General features: G+C 31.6%; 1 protein-coding gene across 1 annotated transcript; it reads right to left on the reverse strand.

The window, feature by feature from the left end:
* Window positions 1–4584: 4584 nt before the first annotated feature.
* LOC145613216 (imidazole glycerol phosphate synthase hisHF, chloroplastic-like) lies at window positions 4585–23109 on the reverse strand. The gene is made up of 20 exons (XM_081668278.1): window positions 22981–23109; window positions 21958–22137; window positions 21767–21849; window positions 19736–19830; window positions 18521–18624; window positions 14979–15148; window positions 14764–14878; window positions 13532–13584; window positions 13399–13437; window positions 12890–12988; window positions 11953–12015; window positions 11807–11869; window positions 11551–11633; window positions 11362–11470; window positions 11225–11278; window positions 9333–9420; window positions 8549–8586; window positions 6360–6465; window positions 5525–5691; window positions 4585–5138 (listed from the first exon to the last, which is right to left on the reverse strand). The coding sequence occupies exons 2-20, from the start codon at window positions 22133–22135 to the stop codon at window positions 5079–5081; spliced, it is 1767 nt and encodes a 588-aa protein (XP_081524404.1). The 5' UTR covers window positions 22136–22137; window positions 22981–23109; the 3' UTR covers window positions 4585–5078.
* Between the last annotated feature and the right edge of the window lie 4595 nt (window positions 23110–27704).

A 27704-nucleotide genomic window follows, 5' to 3' on the forward strand; every position in this document is an offset into this window, starting at 1 on the left:
GATTAAGTTTTCTTGATATGTCACTGTCGTAATTAATAAATAATGGTCCTATGATAGATGTGGTGGGATATGGGGGGCTAATAACAAATAGAAACCTCCTCCGTTGACTATAGCACCTTCAACAACATGAATTGGAAATTTAGAATTAGTATTTTTTAAATTTGTGCATTTATAATTGTATATAGGGTTTTCGTAGGAAACAAATTAACAAGAATACGATAAATCGTCGTTATTTGACCGCCTTTTAGTAACGTCGTAGTATAATATTATCCAAGTTAAATTGCTCTATCTTTTGCTTATTGTCTACAATAATGAAATACTACGTATAACATTAAAAGAAGTTATTAAAAATAAACGAACAAACAATCAAGTGTAATGAAGCTAAGGTCATAATAAATTCTACTATAATGAGCTATTAAGTCAAGTGATGAGACGCAAACGGTGAAGGTAACCCATGTTTGGAGTGTCTAGAGCCTCACTCAGATCAAGATTTGTTTCAAATGGCCTTGATAGTGTAAGGCCAAAACTATGTAATATAAAAATACTTGTATGTAATTGTATGCAAAGTATCAACTATATCTCATTGTAATTAATTAATTAACTAATTAATTAATTAACTAATTATTTAATTAATGCTTTTAATCGAATCATAGAATCTATCTAGTAAACTTTAGTTGTAGACAAGTTGTCAATGAGAAGACTGCACTTGTTGACAAAAATGATAGATTTGGTTATAAGTATGGGCTATGTTTCTCTACTAGAAAAGAGAAAACACACAAAATTAATAAAGCTAATTATAAGGTTTCTTCTTGGTGGCTGCCTTTGTCTTTGTTGGATGAGACACACATCCATTTTAGGATCCAAAAGTCCACAAAAATCTAGTAAAATATCCATTTTCTTGCTTTATCCTTAATTTTACTTTTAGTAGTTTTAGGTATATTCATTTGTTTAAGCAAAAGTTTCCAAATGAGTAGTTGTAATAAAGCACGTTGCTTATCTCTAATTAAGAATTTTTTTATTTAAAAAAAAAAATAAAAAGATGATAAGATAGAGATTGTAAAATCATGTAATTGAGGCCTTGAGGGTAGAATTGAACTTGAAATAATCATAATCATAATCATAATCATATCTTGCTTATGTAGATTTTTATCTTTTGTAAAATTCTATGTACGGGAAATTGTATAAAAAAACTCAAACCCTTGTTTTGAATATTTGTTCTCATTTCACTACTTACTCCGTACAATTGTATATTTATATATTTTAACATAAATATATTTAAATGCTACATATATATTATAGACAAAAAAAAAAAAAAGTAAATGAATATCTTCATAATGATCAGATGAATCCAAACTATCAAACAATATCCAACACATAAAATGATAAAAGTAATGCAGCATATGTATATAAGTTGAGAGATTTTTAATTTATACTTCGCATAAGCAATACATACTCCTTCCTCAATTTTTTTTTTTTTTTTTTTTTTTTATTTTTTTATTTTATTTTTTTTTTTTTTTAAAGAATACTCCAATCCCTCTATTTGTTTAATATGCTCTTGTTTGGATTATTGAAACTATTTATAATTTGAGCAATAATTTGAGCAAATTATGTTTAATTTGTTTTGATCAGTGTTTTAAATAATATCAAATTTAATAATTAGAGGTAACATTAATAATCAAAGACATGCATTAACAACCATTTACAAGCAAAACAGGATCATCAATTAGAAATTAAGAGAATATATATTATAAAAATCGGAAAATGGAGGAAGTTTCAAATAAAGGAAGTATTACGTAGTATGAAAAGTTGTTCTTAGGTTCCTAACTTCCTAATTCCTATGGTAATGCGCACTGTAATGACAGGTTTAATTTACTAATTGCAATCAAAAAGCTAGATTTTGGTAGACACGACAACAAAGTCAGATTCATGGCATATCCTTAATATTTAGTGATTTGACACTTCTCAATTTTATCATTTAGTGAAATAGAATACACAATTATGTCAAATTTGAACATATTGGAAGAATAATTCTATGAATCTGTGTATGTTTTTTTTCTTTGTATTTTTTTTGTGTTTTTTTTTTTTTTTTTTTGACAAAATGAATGTTATTGATTATATAATTTTTTTTTTTTACAAGATGAATGTTATTGATTATTATTGGTTTATAAAAATGATTAAAAATATATAGGATCATTATTATTGGTTTATATATAAAAATTTGTATGTTGGACGATTAAATTTGCATAAATGGTTTAAACCTAATTTTAAAAATTTCGTTCACAAGGATTAATTTTTACCTTTGACATATCAAATTCAAATTCACCCAATAGAATTTATGACCAATTTATTTTATTTTATTTTATTATTCTTTTTACAGGAATTTTATGATTAATTTACTTTTAGAGTAATTAAAAGTAAAAGAACATATTTGTCCTTATAAATAAAAATTTACTTTTCAACTAACTTAGTGAATAAGTATATATGTTTAAAATTTTAAATACTATTCGTACATCTGTTTCTTACCCTTATAGCCAGCCCCATGAAGAAGGGCCCTATTCAACCGAAACACCTCACAAGTCATCCTGTCTCAAAATTTTATATGAGTATACACTTTTTTAATTGCTATAAGCCTATAACCAATATGTTAATCATATCAAATCATTTAACATAAAACCTTCTATTCAAGGTATTTTTTTATTAAGAATATTGTCAATAATGATTTTAAAAGGTTAGGTCCTCATACAGTTAGAGTACTATTTTTCTTAATGCTAAAGAATAAAATTTATGATTTAATAATACTCCGTACCTTTATGGCTTATGCATCCGGCAAAAAAAACTAATATTAATACGTTCATGCACAAAGTTCTTTGTTATTATTACTTGTAATATTTCCGCACATATTAATGCAATTGGAGATAGAGTGTTAATATAATGAATTAGGTTAAAGAAAAAAAGAATGAAATAAGAGAGATACAAGGTAAAAAGTAGGTGGATGTAAGAAACAAATGAGTTAGGGCCTGTTCTCTTACGTTGAAATTCAGTTCAGTACAGTTCAGTTCAGTTCAGCTGAATTTAGTTCTGTTCAGTTCAGTTCAGCTCAATTCAGTTCAATTCAGTTCAGTTCAGTTCAGCTCCTAATTTCCTTCTCTTATAAAATATTCAGTTCAGTTCAATTCAGCTGAGTTCAGTTCAGTTCAGTTCAGTTCAGTTCAGCTGAGTTCAGTTCAGTTCAGTTGAGTTCAGTCAATGAGAACAGGCCCTTAAGCTAACGATTAGGGACTAAACTTTTTTAGTTTTCACCTTTTGGGACCTGAAATTTTTTCTTTCAACATTTAGGACCTAAGAAAGAATTTTAATTGAAAATTTTAATCATGGTTAAGCAGTGGTGTGACTGGTGTCCACTAATAATTTTAGGTTCTAATTTATTTGCAAAAGAGAATTTTTATTGGTTTTCTCCAAAAAAAAAAAATTAAAAAAAAGGTAAAAATATTGAGTAATGCATTTTTACCCGAAATTTTTTTTTTTTAAAAAGGTTGCTTTTGTTCTCCTTTTCCAAAATAAATAAATAAATAAATAATTAATTTTAGCAAAGTAACACGTAATTTGTGTAAAATAACATAATATTTTAACAAAATTACATCAGATGAGGCTTACATACGGTAACACTTGATTTAGAAAAATACTCCATACACCTTTGTATTTTTTTTTATTTTTTTTGAAACCCTCCATACACCTTTGTATTTTTGTACTATAATACAATCAATTCTCACCAAATTCAAAATAACATTGGTTCAGTTCAATTCAAATCAAATCCAGATTACAATTTTCAAAATAACATGTGTTTAACTTTAAAAAACAAGAATTATTTACGTGCAATTAAAATAAAATTCTATATTTCTATGTTCATCTTTAGTTTATACTTCCTCAGTTAATATTTATTGAAAAAAAAAATTGAAATCATGTTTCAAATTAAGCTATACTACAATAAACAACAAATTAACAATTCAAATCAAATATGGAGTACATTTCTACTTACATCTTTTGTTGTGATGTTATGCTTTCTTCTTGATTTATGCCCATAATATCAAAATTTGAAAAATCAACTTCAATTTAAATGATTTAGTGCTTGTTTGTTGCAATTCAGATACATTGGCTATATGAGTGGTTACAAATGAGGTAAAAAAGAGATAAATGAATAAAATAAATTATAACCCCAATGATTATGATTAACTATTGTGTATACTCTTATACTTGATTTTTCAAAGAACACTTCATCCACTTATATTATACTTATTTTTTCAAGCTACAACATTCTATTGCTCACCATTGGAGCACCTTGTAGCTTAATAACATATACTAGTTCAAAATTTTGATGTATCAAGGTAAGCAACAAGCTCTTGTAGCTTACTATTGGAGATGCTACTAAGTATTGTTTGGTCACACTAATTACCATAAACACCCAAAATTCCTAGGAAATGCAAATGTGGTAAGTTGATTAGTTAACCAAAAAAGTGCAAAATGGAGGAAGTAATTGGAATTTAAAGTTAAAATTTCTAGGTCATTCAAGATTCCCATAATACAAAATTAGGGGAATGGTAAGTGAACATTCATTGCTCATAAATTAGGCAAAATGTATGCCAAAATCAACATTTATTGCTCATAAATTAGGCAAAATGTATGTATTACAAAATTAGGGGAATTTTATGTGAATCAAGCATTAGAGCTGCAAAAAAGAATCCAATAAATTCACGTGATTGCCCTGACAATAGAAACTCTCGAGGATAGTTGATTATGAAAGATTATAAACTTGATCCTCTGTCCCTAAAAAATTGCTCTCTCTATCTCTTTCCTCATCACTAAAATTGCCCACCCGTAATCACAGATTTGGCTTTGCCTTAAACAAGTGAAGAAAAGGGTTATAGACGATCTGTTGGGGACAGAGCGAGAACTAGGCAGAAGACCATTATAAGTACAACATACAACACCAAAACAGAACTATCAATCTGACTTCCACCCAAAAAATAGACGAATTTCCCTTTCAACCAGGCTAAGGTTCACCCCATATCAGTAGGATTACTTCACATTCTGACTTCAACGCCTTCCTTCAATAAGTGCTCCTTCACAGATTGAACAGGTACCTGCCCACAAATAACATGTTTCAATATGCCTATGTGACAGATTGTGCAATCAATCAGATTTAGGATGTAAATGTTCAAAAAGAAAAACTTCAAGAAGTTGTCACATACTCATATTACACCACCAATACTACTTTTATTAACAAGCAGAGGATTTATTTTATATTTCAAGGAAAGAGGCACAGAATTGCTTATGATTTCTGAATTCTGATAAGTGATAACCAGTAGGGTTGTAACTTGTAAACTTATAAGCATTTTTCAAGCAGATGAGGGGAAATAACAGGAAAATCCCAACTACTACATGAGATTTTAATACACAAATCATCCTTCTGAAGTGTCATTTAGAATCTTGAAAGCTATTAAAAGAGGAATCCATGGGTAAACTTTACCTCCTTGCGATGGAATATTCCAGCAGCAAGAGCAGCAGAAGCATTTGTCTTCTTGAAAACTTCTGAAAAGTGTTCAACAGAACCAGCACCACTACTTGCAATTACAGGGATGCTAACAGCATCAGAGATGAGCTTTACAAGATCTATATCAAATCCTTTTCCCTGACCTGGCATAATGAAACATATCACAAGAAAGGAGGTAATGAAAATCATAATTCACGCGATGCAATTTTAACTTTCTGGTCAGGAAATAAATTGATGTCAATATTATCATGTAAAACTGCCAAATCAGAATCCAAACTTTTACCCTAGTGAAACGAGAGGGAGAAAAAAACTAAATAAACAAAGAAATCCTAATGTGTAATCTTGAATACAAAAATAACACCCAACTGCAAAATTTACACAAGATGACTAAAAAACCCAGTCAAGGATCATTTGAAATTTGAATGCATAATATGACCTCTAAGACTGGAAATGTGGAGTAAAAAGCAAATTGACATTAACAAATGGCTAAAACATGAGTATTAGGGGTTCTTCAATGACAGAAGATCATAATCAATAATTGTTTTCCGTTAATGATCATGAAACAACACTTATTAGAGAAGAATAACAGAGCACATTCATGCAACTACTACTGATCTAGAAGGAACAGTGCAATAGACCAAATCCAAACAGGATAAACATACAAGCAGGGTTTTTAAGTCAAAAACATGTCCACAATACATGCAGCACTACTCTTAATTCAAAGTATACATGTTTCTCTCAGCTATACCACGCCAAGCATAGTATTCAGAGTCTTAGGACATTCAATTCTATGTCAAGCAGGAAAGCCTACCATCACAATCTATGCAGTTCAGCAATATTTCACCAGCTCCTAACTCCTGCACAGCTTTTGCAAGCTCATACGCTCCAATTGGGCGGCCTTCTCTCCCACCATTGACCTTAAGAAAGAAAAAGCATGTGCATCATTGTATTAATAAAATTTTAGACACCAACATAGCACCATGCAAAGCTTAGAAAGACAATTAAGAAACATTATTCAACTGACTTTTATGAACTCCTGCTTGATAAAGGAGCATAAACATGTTTGTTGCCAATCAACATAAGAAAGTGCAATATCTCATTGACTAGTTATCACGTAGCATTTGGAACAACATTGAATTGTGTTTCATGATGAGTAGACCAAACATACAAGTCTAAACATATCAATTGATGAAAAAAGTAATTAGTACGGAGTATTTCATATTCTATATAAACTAGATGAAAAGCTAATTTTATTACACTTTTTTTTTTTAGTTCAATTAGATAGATAAGAAAGTTAATATTTTGAACATTATATGTTACATAAACACTTCTTACCATGGAAAATCACTATACACCAAACTATTTGTTGATTTCCCTCATAATCACATTACGTTGATGGAGTTGACCATACAACATTCAAGAGAAAGGGAATTCGATTTATCTAATCCTTGTGTAAAGTTATATAGGGACCAAACTCCTTCATACAACATCTTCATCCCAATGACCCAATGGACTGAAGGTGTATACCACCACCTCATGAAGGTGCAAGTAATAGGCAATTTAACAAGTGGCAACTAGGTAAAAATTCTTAAACAGGATGATACATGAAGCAAAAGAATGGTGCTGTAATTAAGTGTGAATTATGATTCATGTCAAGAAAATTATGATTCATAATTAAGCCTATATTATGATTCATGTCAGGAAAGTGATGATTCATTGAGTCTAAAAGATAAAAATAAAAAATAAAAAAAGTTGGGTGAGAATCAGATTTTTTTTTCTTTTTTAAAATCTCTTTTTTTTCACTTTATAATATACTTCCTCTGTTCCCCAATATTGGAACAATTAGCATGTTAGGAAGTTTCACAAATATTGCAACATTTCCTTATTTGTGCATGCTTTCTCTTTATATCTCACTCATCACATGGGTCTCTAATTATATGTCTCTTTATCTCTCTCGTCATCTTAAAATCCGTGCACTATCCCCATGTTGCAATATTATGGGAACGGAGGAAATATGGTTTTGCCTCATAGTCGTAGTGATTGGTTGCTTAGTTCCCTGGATTTTAAAAGGGAATCACCAAGATGACTTAGTTGTTTCAATTCACCAAACACAGTACAAAATTGCCAGAAAGCAATGCACCACCACATCATATCCTTGTCCTTACCTAACCCTGCAAAACGAGTGTGTAGCCAACAATCCATAATTTTGAATACTAGGCACTCTCCACCTAAGGTAGTATGCAATTTCACAATGAAGGAAAACTGTGACAAGAGACAAGCACTAGAGAAACATCAGGTGAAGGAACTAGTCAGCCTATGCCTTTGAAGAATGTCATTAGTATTAATTTTACAATTCCTACCCAATGCCAATGTTAGAAAAAAGCTTCATCTTTGAAGGGACTTTTGCCTTCCGTCTCAAATTTGCAACCAGAAAAAATAGAAAAACTTAGGGGGCTGAGTCAAGCAACAGAGATATTGTTAACATGAAAATGTTCCTTAAGAGTCTCTCGTCCAAACCTTTGAATACACTACTGCAATCAATTGAAGGAAGCTTCTCTAACTTCTCATGTGGAGCAACAATGGGAAGTACAACAGTCCTCATTCATGCATTGTCTACAACTCATACCCTCTTATATTCAAATGAGATGTTCGGTCAAAAGACTCAAAATAATTTCAAAAGGACCTACTATGATCACATGTATAATAAAACATAGCAAAGCCTAGAATAAAAATCATTGCTAATTCCTTAGAGAGCTCAAGCTTAGGGTAGGTGACATCAAACTAAAAAGGTTAGGAGATCATAATATACGTAATATTTAGTTCTATTTGCATCTGAAATTAATAGTGATAGAGAATAGCTATTATCCATGATTATTTGAATGTGAGGAAAACATAAATATATTCAGCAATTACAAGGGACATAAAACAGTCTTCCAAGAGGCAATTACATTAAGCTTTGAATCAAAAGTAATCACATAGCAGGTCAGAGAATTTACTTACAGTGCACTGATACCAAGCATATGTTTCTCCATTTGGACCTGAAAACCATCATGGCATTTAGAAAAAAAAATAATAATAAAATGAATACATTATCTGAACATGAGATGCTCGAAGATAGAGAACAAATAAGAAAAATAAATAAAAAAAAATGCATTAACAAATACAATGTTAAACCTCAAACTAAAACAAGTACTAGTCCAACAGTTTTTTTTATAGCCGATTGACAAATTAGTACAACTATTAATACAAGGTGCAAAAGACATATTAAATCTGAATTTGATATAAAGGAAGATCTCAATCAAGATATTGTCAAACAGGACCATAGTGCTTAAATTGGAGTTAGAATGGAGATATTGATCAAGATTTCACCCAAAATGCTGACAACTTATTGTGAGTTGTGATCATTAAAAAGGCAAACATCGAATTTTTGTATTTTATTATATTTTTTATATGTAAAGATTCAAAACGATTGAAAATCATAAATACATCATGAAATACAGTATATAAGCGCAATAAGTCCTATACTTGAATACCAAGGCAATCATGATATAAATTAGGCACAAAAGAGCCCGTGTTAAAACCAAATGTTTCAAGATTCAACATATTTGGTTCCAACAACAAATAAAAAATTGCCAATCACTATTTGCCATAAAATCATACTTGAGTGTAATTTTAACTAAACTGACATTGAAAATCATTAAGTTCAAATCAGGTATTCTTGCCAGCAATTCGGCATGTAATAGATGTAAAATCAAACTAGCATACACCATGAAAGATAATCTACCTGGATTAGTAACCTTAACAGACTTAAATGGCACATCATTAGGAGTATTTATGTATACTCGACGGGGATCAATGCTTACCACAACTGCCTGCAAAACAATTCATTAATCTCTTAAATACAGCATTGCTAAATGAAATTATTATATGATTCAAAATGAAATGTTTTTTTTACAGCACAACAGTACCACTAGCTGGATCATCTGCATGCATACAACAATGATGAAAATATAACGCAAGTATACAAAAGATTCTATGATAAGATGGCTACAATTTTCTACATCCTTTGGTCAAAAGCATCATGAAAATAGGCTTGTCCATTTCATTTTAAGTAGAGAAATATGTAATACTTACTTTCTTTTTTTAATTGCGCCATTTAGATTTTTACACTATTCACACAGTATCCTTGACCATCTTTTGTGACTTATTCATAAGGAAAACATAGTCATGGGGGATCTAGTTAAATTCGTCACAACATCTACTTTTTAAATATCAAAATTTTTTTTTAATGATTTTTACTCAAGAATAATTGAAGAAATTAATCTCCAAACAAATGCATTGGCAAGCGTGAAATCCCAAATGGTACAATTAAAAAAAAAAAAGTACATATTAACCCCTTCACTAAAGAGCGCTAAAGGCAAACACCATTCATTACAATCGTAGTAGAAAACAGTATTGTGCATATGACAAAAGTACATGAGTATCTCATGAAATCTCCCTAAATTTGAATTTGTTTTATTTCAATCACAAATATTACATGCACACCTACAACAATAATAAATAAGTAGATACTGCTAAAAAAATTTAACAATACCATGCCAAACGAATAAAAAGCAGGCAAACTAAAATGGCCTAAATTGGCTAAATCACAAAATAATAAATACTAGTATACTTTACAAGAAAGATGGGCCATTAAATAAAGAAAAATGCATGGAACACACCTATCACAAGACAAAATCCCCCCCCCCCCCCCCTCTTTTTCCACATACAGACAAAAACACCACATTTTTTGTGTGAGGATGCAAATTTGGCGCTGAAAACCACCAAAGATTGCTCATTGACAATCTCTATTGTAGTAACAACCACCAAATTCCCTAATTGGTTTAGCCACCATGAATTCACATTCAATCAATAGAGGGCTTCTGCTAGAATTAACACTTTATATATGGATTGATATTCAATTTGAAAAGAACAAAAAAAAAAAAAAAAGGTCATTCGCATATTTCCTTGTCATATAAGGTGGCAACTTGGGAAATGGGCCCAGGCTATGGGAAATGGGCTTTAGCTAGTCGAGGCTCAGACACCTACAGAAGGCGCGCGCCTCGTGCGCCTTGGGTAAGGTGCGCCTTTGCGGTTCAAGAAAAATGTATAAGTTATACTTTGAAGAATGGTGGACATTTTTTCAAATTCAGACTACCTTAGCTTTACGTATATCATTATTTAATTTATTATGAATCTTTTTAATTGGTATTCAATCAAAGTAAAATATAATTTGAAATAAATATATAAATACATGCGCCTTGCATACCAAAGGCGCGCGCCTTCGCCTTGCACCTCGCGCCTAGGCTGCAAGGACCATTTGCGCCTTGCGCCTTTTAAAACTAATGGTGGCAAGGCGTTACACTTTACACCTAGGCACATTTTGGGCACACTTTATAAACTAAGAAGGGCGTATTTGGGTGGGTGAAAGTTTGAAGCTAACTAGAGTGTTGCAATTTTTCAAAACTTCCCAAGATGGAAAGTGTTCCAAAATTTTTGAAACGGAGAAAGTACAAACATAAATATCAGATACTGCCTCCTTTATCATTGATTATCATGGTACTAAGAGTACCTAGAAATATGGCAGCTAAGATGAACTGTAAAAGAAAAAAATGCACAAGTAACTACAGGATATACCTGATTGCCATACACTTGTGAAATCTGTTCCAAGCTGCTTCTTCCACTTTTCACCTACAAAATTCAGTCAAAAACTACTCTAAAACCGACAACGAAGAAGCAAACAAAATATCAAAAAATTGTCTTAAAAGACATACTCCAGTTAGCAAGTACTCTTCAGCAGCATAAACAGCATCACTACCAATAGAAATTTTATCAGCACCTGACCTAAAATATTCTGAAGCAACTTCCAAACTAGTGTAGTGCCTGACAGGGAAACAAAAGCAAAATCAAATTTAGTCAGCTGTCTTTTATGGTACTTCATGCGAACAAAGTGGTGTATTTACCTTCCATTTGCATCAGTAAAATCCCTAATGCCACCTCCCACAGTCAATGGAACAAAAACATTCTCCGAAGCAAATCTCAGAACCTAAATTTAATAAGAGAACAACAGAAATGGAATATTAGTAAATAAAAAATAAACACACACAATGGGTAGTGGAGAAAAAGCTAACCTTTAAAGATTAACATGCAGAGGAAAAAAAGAAGAAGAAAAAAAATAAGTAAAAGAGCAATGCAGCCAAAGAAGCTCAATAAAAAAACCTGCAACATTGGCAAGTCACCCAATGGAAAGTCCCTAAAACCTGTGATGTTGAGAAAACTGATCTACAAAAGAAGGGATAACTTCAGCTTCAACCTCTTAAAGTACAATATCACTATAGTATACATTCAACCAGAGAAACACATACCTCATCAGCTCCATCTTCATAGTATTGCCCGGCAAGTTCCACTGGCTTGCCAAGATTTCTTACCTAAAAAAAAATAAAAATTAAAAAAAATAAATAAAATAAAAACCTCCATCAACAATCAGCAATTGCTAAAGTAAACTCGGGAGAAAAGCAAAAGAAAAAGAAAAGTAAAACAACCTATTGTACAATTTGTTTCAGTCAATGATGAGAGTTTAATGCAAAGAGTTTTAAGAGGAAGATACAAAATACCTAATTCAAGATTTTCAATACCAAGTCTAAGCATTTCAGGCAAAATCAAATCTACTATTTAAAGTAGAAGGGGTGTGAGGCAAAAGGGACAATTATGGTATTCTTAAGGAGAGAGAAACTTATGAAAGAACAGGCTTGAATTAAAAAAATTGAATAAAAGACTCATGTTTGGTTATTCCCCACTTACTAGACTCTTGATTCAAGGGAGTGGAAACAGAGTAAGAGAGATGAAGTAAAAGGAGAGCATGAGTAAGAAAGTAGTGGGTAAAGTAAAGAGAGAGTTGGCAGAAATGTGTAGATATTATGGGGTAAGAGGGTAAAATGGCCAAACATAGAATAAAGTAGAAGGCTACCATCATTGACAAAGATATCAGGATAGCATAAAACTAGAAAGAAGCAAAGACCATGCTGGCTTTCTCAACAAGGCCAAATCGTTTCAGTTGGGCTGTATAATTAGGGATTTTCAATTGATAGAACTGATATTGTTAAAATTTAGGTTTAATTATCTTGCAAAACCATGAGAAATTATGCATCATTAATCATATATATAATAGTAATATTACGTGTAACAAATGGAAACATAAGATATTATGTCACTTTCGTCGCGGACACACATTGAGTTGCATCATAAATTGCAATAAAGAAACTTATGTGGTACCTCATTTTCATCAGTTTGTTAACAACATACCTCATTTTCACCTGTTTGTTCTCGAACATCATATTGATCTCCTTTCGTAACAACAAGATCTCCTTTGTCGTTTGCCCTAACATCAAGACAAGCAATCACCTAGAAAACATGTTCACCAACTTAGCATGTCCAATGGAAGAAAAGTTATACATTCAATAAAATATAAAGCACAGAAACTTCAATATCTAGAACTCTAGCAGTACAGAAACTGTTCTTTGAACGAATATACAATTTGGACTAAAAAATGACTTTCCAGGAGAACCATAGTTGAGTTCTTAACATGGTCCGGATTCTCTGAGATATAGTGAAATATAATATGCAACTTAAAATATAATATGCCAAGTTACCTCAATAAATGAACATATTGAGGATCTAGTTAAAATAGTAATTATAGAGGCACTGGAGCTCCATACAGTAAATCAGAGACAAAAAATTTCACATGTGACCTTGACCTGTAAACTTTGATGAAATGAAGTAATGAAAAAAAGTAACAGTTTTTAAGAACATACCCTCTTTGCCAATTTAGATGCTTTTCCTTCAATTGGTTTCTGTTAAGCAATAAGCTTTAAGTTCTTAGATTGAAAATTAGCAAACGTATACAAGATAAAATTGTATTTATGTTTCAAAATCACTACAAACTACCTTTGATATGGACTCCGGGTGTAAGAAACGTCTTAATATAGAAAGACCAACATCTGTTAGATTCAATCAGAGACAGATAAGCATACGAAGTTGCCTCGGTAAATAATTTGCTTTGCTCATAAGCAATATAGTACGTCTATTAAAAGATTATCAATCCGTCATATAAAAAATTCGTACAAATACAAAGACATCTAATATATTACCAAACCTGAAGAGCATCCAAGTAAAATAAGCTGTAACTATATTTAACCAAGAATGTCATCACGCTAGTGGAAGATAATGATTAAAAGACTAAGGCCTTGTTTAGTAGATGTAGGAAGCCATGGGAAATTCTAATTCATGGGAAATTACTTCCTTTATAAAAATTACAAGGAATTACATAAATGTGTATGGTTGTCGTGTGGGAATTGGAAATCCTAACAATTGTGAATGACCAATGGTGGGATGGGTTAGCAATTTCCCATATTTTGTGGGAAGTGGAAATTCTCATGAATTGTGACTTCTCCCATTTTTACTTTTTAATGTCAACCAAACAACATACCCAAAAGGAAATTCATGGGAATTTTGAGTGCCTATGGAAACTAAAGGTAACCAAACAACACCAAAGCATGTTGCACTTGTAGCAAATAAAAGATATGTCAAAAGTACTGAAATTGATAGAATAACTACAGATCATGGTTTATACATGTTTCTTATGCAAATGTATGGGTGTTCAAAAACCCACGATCCCATCCAAAGCAACATTCCAACACTGAATTACCCTGCATTGAACATTACAACCCATGTTTCACTCAAAAGTTACTTGCTATTCAGTGAAGGATTCCCCACGTTTCACAAGTAATGGCTCTAAGCCCCTAAGAAGCTACTTTAACTACTGTAATAGCATAAAATTATTGTAAGATCCTAGAAAGTGTTAGAAATCCAAAACATATCCCTATTACCATAAGTTCACGATCAAGCAACATTTCAGTTCCCGCAGCATCACCCCGTGATAGCGAGCAAAGCCGTAAGTATGGTAAGCGTAATCATCTACACCACTATCACTAAATACCCACAAAAATTAAGATAGAGTTCTTATGTCATGACCAATAGTTCTAATCATATAGGTTAGTTCCAAATACAGCTCTAAAATTAAAAAAAAACGCTAACTATTCTCAGTCAAACATAGGAGGAAGGATAAATCATGATATGAAACCCATAACAATAATTAAAATACAAGGAAAATGTCTTGCCTCCACTCTTCTCTGGGTGAAACTGAACAGCATTCACATTTCCCCTTCGGACAGAAGCAATGAATTTGTCTCCATAGTCGCAAGTTGCAGTCACCCACTCTTCATTACTATGTGACTGAAAAAAAAATAGAGTTAGCTACAACATAACAGGAGGGCGCTTAAGGAAAGTGTAAGCACTTGACTTGTGATCAGTAATTAACAGAATGAAACCATACAGGCATGGCACGATAAGAATGAACAAAGTAGACATGACGGCTTGCTACATCTTCCAAAATTCCAGCATCCTTCTCAATTTGCAAGGAATTCCAGCCAATATGTGGTACTCTCAATCCTTTACTGGAATCAAAGCGTCCAACAACACCGGGTATCAAACCTAAGCCCTTCACTAAGGAAAAACAACTAATGATGGACAAGTCGAAGCCTTTTATTCATAAAATAAAAAAATAAAAAAAATAAAAAAAAAACACAATTGATCATAACATATGAATCAAATTTCATACAATGAAATAAAGTGTTGACCTTATGTTTTGATGATGACTCAAGGAACCTAAGCAAACCCATATTAGTTTAACTAACGGAATTCTGGAGTAAGAATGGAACATGGAACAAGGTCTAAAGATGAGCTATGGAAGGATAAAGAAGACAATCAGAAGTTAAGTTCCTTAAGTAGAGTCAAAGCTTCCCAAAGTTTCAAGGAGTCTAATTTATTTTATTTTTATCGTAGGCTTCTTGTATTTATGTTAAGTACTTTGATGATTGATAGGATATAAGTGGATTTTATTTTATATGAAAAAGATTTTATTTTCCATATTTTAACTTGCTTATTTTCGAAAAATATCTTTTAAGTTAAAAAATCTTTTTGTTAAATAGATTTTCTGTTTGAGAAATTCTCAATGGTAGCAGCCCTCTACTTTTGCTTTTTCTCAATGGTAGCCAATGTTTTTTTCGATTCTCAATGGTAGCTTTAAACTTTTCAAAAGTTGCAACCGTAACCTTATTAAGTCTAAACCGTTAAATATCCGTTAACTTTAACTATTGTCAACCATTTTCTCTCTCATTCCTTTCATTCATCTTCCATGGCAGCCACCTCCAAGGCTCCAAACACCCTCCACTCCAATAACCACCACATCTCCGTCCCTCTTCCACCGCAACAACCACCCCCTCTCCATCCATTCCTCCACTCAACCACAATAACCTCCCACAATCCCACGAAATTGGCCATCAAACCCAAAACTCACCACGAAATCAACCACCCACCAAAACCCCACTCATGAAAACACCCCCTTGGAACCGCCGCCCACCAAAGCCCCACCCCCGTAACTCACAAAATTACCACCTACATCAAAACCCCTCCGATACGAAATACCCCTTAAAAACCCCACCCACCTTAGCTTAACCCTTCGTAAGACACCTCCAACCCACGAAAATCACCACCCATCTGGCCATACATGCTCGAAAACCCCCACCCACGAAAATGAAAAAAACCCTAGAATTTGATTGGAAAAAAAGGGGGCAAAATGAAGAGCACTTTAGAGAATTAAACAATTAAGAGTTTGGAGGTTGATGGACATTTACACATTTATCAAATAATGGTGGTGAAGGTGAAGAGATAAAGCCTTGGAGTTTGGAAGTTGAAGGAAGAGGAGAGATAAAGAGGATGGAGTTACTTTTGGGGGTATTTTTCTAGTTGTTGTTTTTGTTTTTTTTTTTTTTTGTTTTTAAAAATTAATTATTTGGAATAGTTTACTTGTTTAGTAAACTATAGATGGTAGTTAGTTAAATTTAACAGAATATCATCATTAAGGTTACAGTTGTAAAAATGTGAAAGTTTAGGGCTGCCAAAGGGAATCGAAAAAAAAATTGGCTACCATTGGGAAAAAGCAAAAGTAAAGGATTACCATCGAGAATCTTCCTTTCTGTTTTTAATCTAAACCTATCTTTTGGAAAATCTGACTTGGAAAAATATTCTTTCACACGTGAATTTTACTTAGTCTAGGAGGTTGAGAAAAATTAGGAAGCAGTAAAACCACTTCCTGATAAAACGCTTTAGCTTGCTACCCAAGCTCCCACGAAGTGCACTTCCTAGTTTTATGGAAGTTGTGGCTTAGTGGAGGTTAAGGCAAACGACAGTTTTTAACTTCCTTCTCCTCTTATAAATAGACTTGGTTTTCTGTTAAGCAACAAATACACTGGAGCAATATAATCTTTTAATTTTCGAAAAGAGTCATAATCCACTTAAGTCCTTGAATGTCTTAGTACTTTACATTTTAGAGTTTATTCTTGAGTTGTATTGGGTTAGAGTTGGGTAAATTCTAAGAGTGCTTATTGCTTTGAGTGAAGCAAGGAGGAAGAGAGATTAGAGAGTTTAACTGGTGGATCAGTTGAAGGGAACTTAAGAGGAACTTAACATTAGAGTCTTAATTTGTAATAGATTTTTTGCCCTATTATTATTAAAAATTAAGTTTAAAATCTCTTGTGATCGTGGTTTTCTTCTTAATTAGGGCCAAGAAGTTTTCCACGTAAAATCTCTCTTTGCACTTTAAGTTTTTGTTTTAGTTTCTTTGAGATCTCGCAAAAACTTACCCTAGTTCCTCTACCATACAATTCACCCCCCTCTTGTATTGTTCATTCGAGTCAACATAAAGTAAGCCTTTTGTTGATGGAATACTATGCCATCAAGCTGATGAAGGCATCGGATACAGACATAATTTTAGATTGAGATGATCAATAAACAAATAAAAAATGTAAGGCTATTTTAAATTTTTAATCACCTAGCTAAAATTTAATAACGTAGCTTACTTATGAAACAAAATGGCACTAACATTTATCGTGGCAATTAAGCTCAGATTGAAAGATATGATAAATCATACATATAGTATCATTTTTCCACATTTAATACTGATTGCAGCCTCAATCTCCAAGAATTTAATCGATTGAAGGTTATGTTACAATTACTGCAAGAAGGCATCACCTAGTCAAATACATGGGACAAGCTATTTGATGGCTATTCAAGTGATGCCATGACGATAAAAACAATAAGCCAAATAAAATTAATGCGTCTGCACCAATGTTTACATCCTACTAGAAAGCATATGAACATAAGAGTAGGCATGCTATATAAAGTAAAAAGGTGAGGACACGTAAAAAGGTGAATAAAATAAGAGAGGTATGTACAGTGGTGAAAGGGTGTAAGAAAAAGGTAGATAATACTATAAGTGTGTGAGTGGGAAGGTATACATATAATACATTGTGGGTAAGATAGGTAAAGTAGTGAATGAGATTTGCCAAAATTGAAATAAATTTAAAATGTTTAGACTTTCTTCAATTTTCAAAAATTGAAAGTGTTGAGAGCTTTATGATTCGGAGGTCATATATTTTTAACCAAATATATTGTTCTCATCTAATTGTGAGAATAATTACAATTTTCATCAAATAAGATAAAATATAACATTTTCTGCCTTTCCCACTTATATGTAACAGACCTTTTTCAGTCCTATTCATCATACTATTGAGGAATTTTATAACATTGGAATATCATTAGTTTAGTGCTAAATTTAAAATTGATCCCACCCCCCCCCCCCCCTCCTTTTTTAAAAAAACAAAACAAAACAAAAATATGAAAAAATCATAATTTTACCATTGTTACCGTACTTGGCAAGAAGCGTGAGCCAAAATCATCACAGCCTTTTAGTCAAAAGTTTCATCTCAATGATTCAACAAGAACAAGAAAGTCATAAATGAAGGATAAAACATTTACCAAATCCATTTTCTTCACTAGATTCAAAAAGCAGTTGGAGGCCCAAACAAATGCCTAAGAAAGGGCGATCATTCTTGATGTAATCACGTAGAGCATCAGCCATCCTATGGACAATTGAAAAACAAACAAGATATTATTAATATAGAGAGAAAAAGACGCAAGTTAAAGAAAAACAAACACAAAAAAAAAAAAAAAAAAAAAAAAAAAAAAGCATTGTACAACTACAAGATTTGACTTTCATACAAAGCTAAGACAATAGAAATAAGGTTTGATCTTCAAGTGAAGCAACCAAACATATAAAGATTGATACAACAAAAATAGGAGAGCAATAAACAACAACAACAACAAGTGTAGATGACAGGTATCAACTATGGTTCACATAAGAGGTGTCTTCAAAACGCCCATTAACAATCTAGCCCAGACCGTCCAATTAAAAAAGGAATTTAGAATTACTAACCAATAAGTTGAAACAATCTTATAATGATTGATATAATACTAGAACCTTTTTTAAAAAAGAAAAAAAAAAGTTTAAAAAAAAAAAAAAACAGCGAGTACAGTAAAGTGAGAAAGGCAGTCAGTCATGATTTAGCATCAGATGATTCTAAATGATGCTAACAAAAAGCTTATTTGTTAGATCAGGATTTGCTACCCATTGATTATACTTTGGCATTTGTTCACTTCCAATAAACGTCAATTCATCTGTAATTTGTAGTTTTTGTTCAGCTATTATAAAATAACCATTGAGATGCATCTACAAGCAAATATGTTTAACACCATTGTGAACTGGACATAAACAATAAATTATATAACTCGAAATGCAATAAAAATGCTGAGCAGAATAAGAAGCCTAAACAAAGAGATGTACACATAGTTCATCAACAACACTCCACACAGATACCAAGAGATAAAGAAAAACTTAAATTTATGATAACAAAAAAGGCTTGACGAGAGTCTAGAGCTTAGAAACTCTCAATTTAAACCTCTAATTGTATACAAAGGCTATTCTATCCACATCAGTAATCAGTCATTGAAATAAAGGAGCATCTATTCTAGTAGAACTATACAACTTATTCAATAATTACGGGGAAAGATCAATACATAATCTACCAAATACGATGGAACTGACAAAATAATAGCAAGAAAAACAAAGGGGTGAATGGATTGTTAAAAGCCTTTTGAGAATAACACAATTTGCAAGACAATTAGACAACTCACCCCTTTTCATTTAGAACATTCATTGCTGCAGCAAATGCTCCGACACCAGGAAATATAAGACGATTTGCATTCACAATATCATCGGGTGTTTGGACCTGAATATTTGATAGTAAATGTTAGTATCAAACAAGTGATATTTGTTATCAAAGAGGAGTATAAGATATCTGATACTTATCCACTATCCTCATAAAACATGCACAAACAACTTTGAGCAAGACAAATTATTTGCAACATATGTTTTCTTCCTTTTTACTTTTCATTCTTTCTATCTCTCTGCAAGAGATCAGCCTAAACCTATGGTGCGTTTTACTTATGCAAGGAAGAAGAATAAACAGAGAATGTGAGCTGGCATTCTGAAGCTGAAGTTGGTTACAGGAAGGGCAAATCTGTCATTTTGTTAGATAGTTTGTTAGTCCTTGTTTTGTGTGAGGAGTTTGTTATTTCTGATTGTTAGTTATTTCTAGCTATTTAAGTTGAGTTTGTGGAGGGGGAATGTATCTAGAAAATCATTGTGGAAATCATTCCTTGGGAGAGCATCCTTTCCTCTCAAAAGAAAGGAGTTGTATTGTAATATTTCTGACTTGCAATACAATCTATCAGTTCCTAGCCTATTTTCCCTTTCAATTGCTTACTTGCTCTGTTTTTCTGACCCAATTCCTAGCACTCTCCTCATCAAATGCCACCACTCACAAACAAATTTTACCTAAATGTTGGTGAATTTCACAACATTGCAAATAAATTGAAACAGAGGTAATATAAACTTAGAAGGAACTTTAATCTTCAAAAGTCACAAACAAAGGCAAATTAGTTATTTCAATGATGAATGATGTAATAGAATAAAAAATTGATTAAGTAACAAATTCTATTCCATGACCAAATATATGAGCTACAATCCAGATTTAAAACTTTAAAAGGTTTTAATTGCTTTATAATATAGATGAGCACATATCGAATGAGTTGGGATCTGACGTCAATTAGTGTTTTCAATGCTTAAGTCATCACATAATCCAAATCTGGTGTCTCATGCCTTACATAGATGACGATTAGAGCATGCAAGAGTGGCTTGTGAATATTTTTTAATTAACCTCTATCAAAGCTTAAAAAATAAAAAAATAAAAAAATAAAAAAACTTGTTAGCAAGCGGAGTTCAAGACAGTGTATAAAAAGGACGATTAGGATGGAACACTATGCTCTAGCCCTAGGCGAGGCGCATTCAAAAAGGCGCATTGAGGCGCACGTGCACCTTAGGCCCACATAAGCAAATTTCTCATAAAATTATGTTTTGAGGATCCTCAATTACTCATCAACAAAGATAAAGCTCCATAACAAGTGTATCCAGAATTCCCTAGTTTCTAATCTACTCCAAGAAATATTTTTTAATGCCCTTAAATATTGTTTTTTATTTTCCATTTCAGCTCTCATAAATCGAGAAGTAACTTCTTAAAACTTTCAATTGGCAAATCAAATTAACATCCTTTTAGGGATTTTGTTTCACATGTTGCAATTGCAAACACCAAGAGGATACACACTGCAAAAAATAAATCGTATATACTAGAGACAAAGCAAATAGTTAACTCTATACTCTAATACTCCCCCTTTCTTAAATAATTGCATCACTTGCCTTATTCCACCGTTCATATATAAATGCATTGCTACTATATTAGGTAACCTTCTCTAAATTTTTTAAATTTCTCTCTCCTAAGCCATGATCCCCACTCATCATATTAATTTTGTTTATCTCCCCCTTTATTATTCGCTTTCAAATTTTATTTTATTTTTCTCTTTCTTACAAACCCCTTTTGTTGACATAGAGAATCGACATCAGTGTTTTTATCCATACAATTACATCTTGAGGATCCTCAATTACTCATTAACACAGATAGTTGATACATCATCATATTTTTAACACAGACCTAAAAGCAAAGTGATTACAAGAATGCTAAGCAAATACATAATGAAAAAACAAAGAATGCAAGGAAAATAAATACTTCGTATGTTAATTAGAAGCGTGCAAGGAAATAAATTACCCACATCTCTGATATCGAAACCAAGGCGGTGAATGGCATTCCTCAAACTCCTTACATTTCCGGCACCGTAATCCAGCAATGTCACAGCTGTTTGCTCCAGCAACAATGTGCAAACAACTTTAAGTCAGACTATTGAAAAAATGTGCTCCACGTATAGCTGAAGAGTGAAGAGAGAGAGAGAGAGAGAAGGGTAACCATTATCTCCGCCACCAGCGACCGCACGAATAGAGAAGGTTGTCGGTGACTTGACTCTGACATTTTTCTTTGGTACGTGGACACGTTGCTGAAGAAAGAGTCCACCATAGCCAGAAACTGGAGAGGTGGTTGATGATGAAGATAACCCAATCATGGTGTGAGAAGCTGCCACCTCCATACCTTTATGAGTCAAAGTTGCTAGTTAAACTAACAAATAATAGTAAGAAGGTTTTGTTTAGTTCGCCTTAATTCTTCGATATGATTTGATATGGTCTATCTTTTTATTTTCTAATTTGATCTTACTTAATCTTCCTATTTTGAGCCGATATAAACTTTTTTTCTGGCTTTGATTTGTTCTGTTTTTAAGAGTAAAACTCATATAAATATTGATCATTATTAATAGGTTAAGGGGTATTTGGTTCACTACTTGGAGAGGAAAGTAGCCTAAACAGCGCCATTTGGTCACCCTCCATCCTTCATTATGTCTATGAGACAAAACCGAGCTACAAGAACTTCATCTGCAATCCGTAACACCCACCACACAAATTACACCAATTCATATCCCCGCCATTATCTTCCCTTAACATCCATCATGCCACATACCATTGTCCCGAACCGCCTTCTCCCCGTAAACAGGAGAGTTCTACAGTCTAATTAGATCATGAAAACTATAGAGGTCCTAATGTCATAGTTCAATCCTAACATAAAAGGATTCTGCAACATATTAGCAACCAAATTTGATTCAATTATCAATTAGGCTCAAAAACTACATAATTTTAGGAAGAAAAGGTCCAATTTCATAGTTTCATTCTAACATTGAAGGCACATTTGATTCAATAATCAAATTAGGGTCACATAATTTTCTTCTCTAGCTACAAAATCGAGTTTAATAATTACTTGTATAACAATAGTAGAATAATTGAGTTTAGAAGAAAATGTGAGTATACTGAGAATTAATTCAACGATTAACCCTAGACTTTGAGACTGAAATTGGAAGATTACAAAAGGCAACAAACATCTTACCTCAGAAACTGCTTCAATGGAAGATAAAAGTTGCTTCAATGGAAGATAAAAGTTGCTTCAATGGAGTGCGCTTCAATGGGAAACTGATATAGAGTGAGAAAGAGAACAGCTCTAGGTTTTTGCTTTTTTTTTTTTTTTTTCTAACAAATTCAGAGTAAATGAGTAAATCAGCAGAATCAATAGTCTCAATACCAAGGGTCTATTCTCGTTCACTGAATTGAACTGAACGGAGCTGAAATGAATATTTTATAAGTAAAAGAAAACTGAACTGAGCTGAACTAAACTGAACTGAACTAAACGTATGAGAACAGTCCCTAAAAACAATGTTATTTTCAACTTATTTTAAACACTTATAGTATTACTTATTCCATAATAAATTCAGATTATATCAGACCATACCAGAAACATTCAGATCAACACTTTTAAGTACTTCATCGGTTTTTTTTTTATTTGCATCCCTTTCCTTTTTGGGGTGTTTTTTTTAATGCATAACTTCTATATTTGGTAACTTTATACTATATTTTATCATTTTTCTCTCTTACTTTAAACTCTACTCAATTTATTTTATCATTTCTCTCTCTTTTATGGTCCCCACTAAAATAATAAAAATATATATCTTGTCTCACATATTTTCTCTTTCATGGTCTCCATCTTACTTTTACTATAATAATTTATTCACCCACTCACAATATTATATTACTCTCCTGAAACTTTGTGCAATCCAAAGTGATGCAAATAAAAAAAAAAAAAAAAAACGGAGGGAGCATCATTTACATATCGTTAATTACGTATTGCAAAAAATTATGAAAATTGAAAATTACATATTTGAAAAGTTCATAATGAGATGAATCTAACAAGATCCATATTTATAATGTTTTTCTTTATAGATTAGTATTAAAATGTGGTCAAAATTTTGTCAAATTATTAAATCAAATCAGACTAGATAATAAAAATCTGGATCAAACCAAATCAGACCTTATGTAAATCAGACCAGATTTTCTTGTTTATACTGAAGAGAACAAGTTCTAAGGGGTCATTTGGTTCAACATATTGGAATGAATTAAGAACTCATACTATTTCTTTTTGGGTGTTTAAAGAGCCACAAGGGCGGCTGCCGGCCGGGCAGGGGTGAAAATTCATAGTTTCATCTCTAACCACTTGAGCTAATTTATGGTTGTATGGATTAAGAACCCCATACCATGATAACTTATTTAGGTCCTGTTCTTTTGACCTTCTTGGCAGGGCAAAGCAGAGCAGGAGTCAGTAGGGCAGAGCAAAGCAGGAGTCAGTAGAGCAAAGTAGATTAAATTTCAGCAGAGTAGAGCAGATTTCAGGATAGCAGAGCAGAGCCGAGCCGAGCAAAGCAGATTTCAACATTATTATTAATACTATTATTAATGTTATTAATATTAATGTTGTTGTTACTTCTACTACTACTACTACTACTATTACTCCCTCCGTTTCCGAACGATAGTCACTTTTGCTATTTTTGGTGACCCAAAATGTTAGTCACATTTGCTTTTTTCAAGTACCATTAATATTTTTTTTTTACCAAAATTCTCTCTCATTTGCAAAAATATTCGTGCAAATTTAACTTTCCAATGTAAATTTTACTTTTCCATGTACTTTAATTACTTTCTCTCTCTACTTTTTTCCATACCCAATGTAAATTTACTTTTTCAATGTACTTTTTGCTACTTCTTATTTATGTTTATTAAATCCCGTGATTTTTTTACCAAAAGTGACTATCAATTAGGGACGGAGGGAGTATTACTATTATTATCTGCATATACGATTTAGATGAATGAAAAACATAAATATATGTGTACCATATTTAATATATATTAATAGTAGAAAGATAAAAGACAACGATTTACTTATATTTATTTCAAAAAAAAATTTAAAATAAAATGATTTAATGAGTAATAATGATTTTACTTATAAATTTGTCTTAATCATATATTTTTAACCCTAAATAATAATAATATACAAAGTACTACTTGAAAACAACCTCTTTTTATTTTAATTCTTAGGGCCTGTTCACATTTACTTAATTTCAGTTCAGTTCAGTTCAGCTCCAATCAGTTCAGTTCAGTTCAGTTCAGTTCCAATCAGTTCAGTTCAGTTCAGTTCAGCTCTTAATTTCCCTCTCACATAAAATATTCATTTCAGTTCAGTTCAGTTCCAATCAGTTCAGTTCAGTTCAGTTCAGTTCAGCTCCAATCAGTTCAGTTCAAATCAGTTCAGCTCAGTTCAGTAAATATGAACAGGCCCTTAAAATGCATGGAAATAATTTGAAAAATAATTTTACTCAAAGAATTAACAATCAATACCCACATAAAATGTTTCTACACATTGTGATTCTAATATCAAATGTTTATAAAAGAAATTGTTATTAATTGTTATTATTATTATTTTTTTTAAAGAATTTTTATAATTATTAGAAATTATTAATTAATAATATTATTAAACATTAATTCTTAATAGTTTGAATTATTAAAAATTTTTATTAATAATTATTATTATGATTAATAAATATTAATTCTTATTAATATTAATAATTATTAATAATTATTTTTAATATTAATAGTTATTATAATTATTCAAAATAATAAATTATTATCATCAATACACTATTAATTTTAATATTGAATATTAATTATTATTGTTGTTATTATTAATTATAATTCGGACATAGAGCACAGCAGAGCAGAGCCGAGCCGAGCCGAGCAGAGCAGAGCAGAGCAGATTTCTTTTGAGCAGAGCATATTTGATTTAAGCAGAGCAGAGCAGAGCAAGGCTCAGCAGAACAAAGCAAAGCAGAGTAGAGCAGCTCCAAAGAACGTGGCCTTAGGGCCTGTTCACATTTACTTAATTTCAGTTCGGTTCAGTTCAGCTCTAATCAGTTCAGTTCAGTTCCAATCAGTTCAGTTCAGTTCAGCTCTCAATTTCCCTCTCATAGTCTCACATAAAATATTCATTTCAGCTCAATTCAGTTCAGTTCAGTTCCAATCAGTTCAGCTCAGTTCAGTTCAGTTCAGTTCAGCTCAGTTCAGTAAATGTGAACAGACCCTTAGTGTGAAATTAAAATGGATTTGTAGGTCATTGGCGTATTCGGTAAGGGTTTAGTGGGTTCAACTAAACCAGTACTGGATTATGGGAAAATTTGTTATTTGAAAAAAAAAACATAAATCTAAATTAAATACAAATGCAACTACCAATACTTTGTTGCAAAATTTATCAAAAATCCACAACAAAATGGGAACTATAATGCTACGTTAGTGTTTTTTTACTTGCTCCACTTTCTTGTTGCAACCGTATTTTAAAACTTGCTCCATTTCTTTTTTTTGGAAATTTTTAGCAATAATTTACTACGGATTATTTGTTTTTGTTTTTTTTTTCCCACTTACAGTCTTCTGAAATCATATTTTAATATTTTTCATATCCTCTTCACTCCCCAATCCCAACTTATATTCACTTTTGCTTTTTCGGATTTTTTTATTCTTAACCAAACCCAATTTCTATTATAAGTACTACTCCCTCCGTTTTTCTAATTTTTTTTTTATTTGCATTATTTTGGTTTGCACAAAGTTTTAGGAGAGTAATATAATATTGTGAGTGGGTGAATAAATCTAATATATATAAATAAAGTAGGCATTTTTCGGGAGCATTTGGCGCGCCACATAAGAAAAGGTATTATTTTGTCCAATGAAAAATTAAATTAATAATTTATTTTAGAATTAAAAAAATTACTCGCCACCTAAGCAAAAGTGACGAATAAGATTTAAGAATTTTGACACATAGGTAAAAACAACGAATAGAGAATAATTAAAATTTAATTAAATTCTAAAAAAATCAATAATTATCTTCTCTTAAAAAAAATTTAAAAAAAATAATTATCTATATGGATGTAAATTTTTTATCACAAATATTTTTAATCTCTCCCTAGCAAATATTATAAAAGTTTAATTTTAATAATGTACTCATCGAGACGAATAAAACTAAATCTCATATGACTAATTTTCCATAATTTTTAATAGTTAAACGATTATAAATGAGACTAACATTTAAAACAGAATGAGTATATTAAATAAACGCATAGGCAAAGGACTAAGACGAATAAAACTAAATCTCATATAACTAATTTCCCATAAATAGTTAAACGATTATAAATGAGACTACCATTTTAAACAGAACGAGTATATTAAATAAACACATATGCAAAAGACTTATTTTGATCAATATAAAAAAAACCAGATATGTCATTTATTTTATGAATTAAAAATTTAAATTGTCATGTAACCAAAATTAGTAAATAAGTGCTTGTTTGGCATCATTTTTGGTTTTCAGTTTCATGTTTTTTTTAAAACTAAAAACCAAAAACAGGAAACAAGAAAAAGGTGTTTCCACTTTTTTGTTGTCAGTTTTCAAAACTATCATGATTTTTATAAGTCTAAATAATTATTAATTCATTATGTGACACATATAATATACTTTTAAAAAACAAAAAACCAAAAAACGGAAAACTACAGTGATGCCAAACGAACCCTAAGGTTTGAGATTTTAAATTCAAGCGCCACATAAAATAAATAAAAACAACAAAAGATAACTTTGATGTTAAAATTAAAAAATTATCTTATGATATTAGAAATTTTATCCATATATTTAATGAATGATCTTCATAAATATACAAAATTTTAAATTAATAAAATAATTTATTAGAA

This window comes from Chenopodium album, chromosome 25 (genome assembly GCF_948465745.1).
Source record: "Chenopodium album chromosome 25, dcCheAlbu1.1, whole genome shotgun sequence".
Classification (NCBI taxonomy): Eukaryota; Viridiplantae; Streptophyta; class Magnoliopsida; order Caryophyllales; family Amaranthaceae; genus Chenopodium; species Chenopodium album.

Excerpts from the sequence above, each read along its gene's own strand:
- LOC145613216 (XM_081668278.1), bottom strand. The coding sequence starts at position 22,135 with ATGGAGGTGGCAGCTTCTCACACCATGATTGGGTTATCTTCATCATCA. Across the intron at positions 18,625-19,735 it reads AATGTTCTAAATGAAAAGGG|GATGGCTGATGCTCTACGTG; the intron begins GTGAGTTGTCTA and ends AATTGTCCATAG. Across the intron at positions 5,692-6,359 it reads GAACTGCATAGATTGTGATG|GTCAGGGAAAAGGATTTGAT; the intron begins GTAGGCTTTCCT and ends TCATTATGCCAG.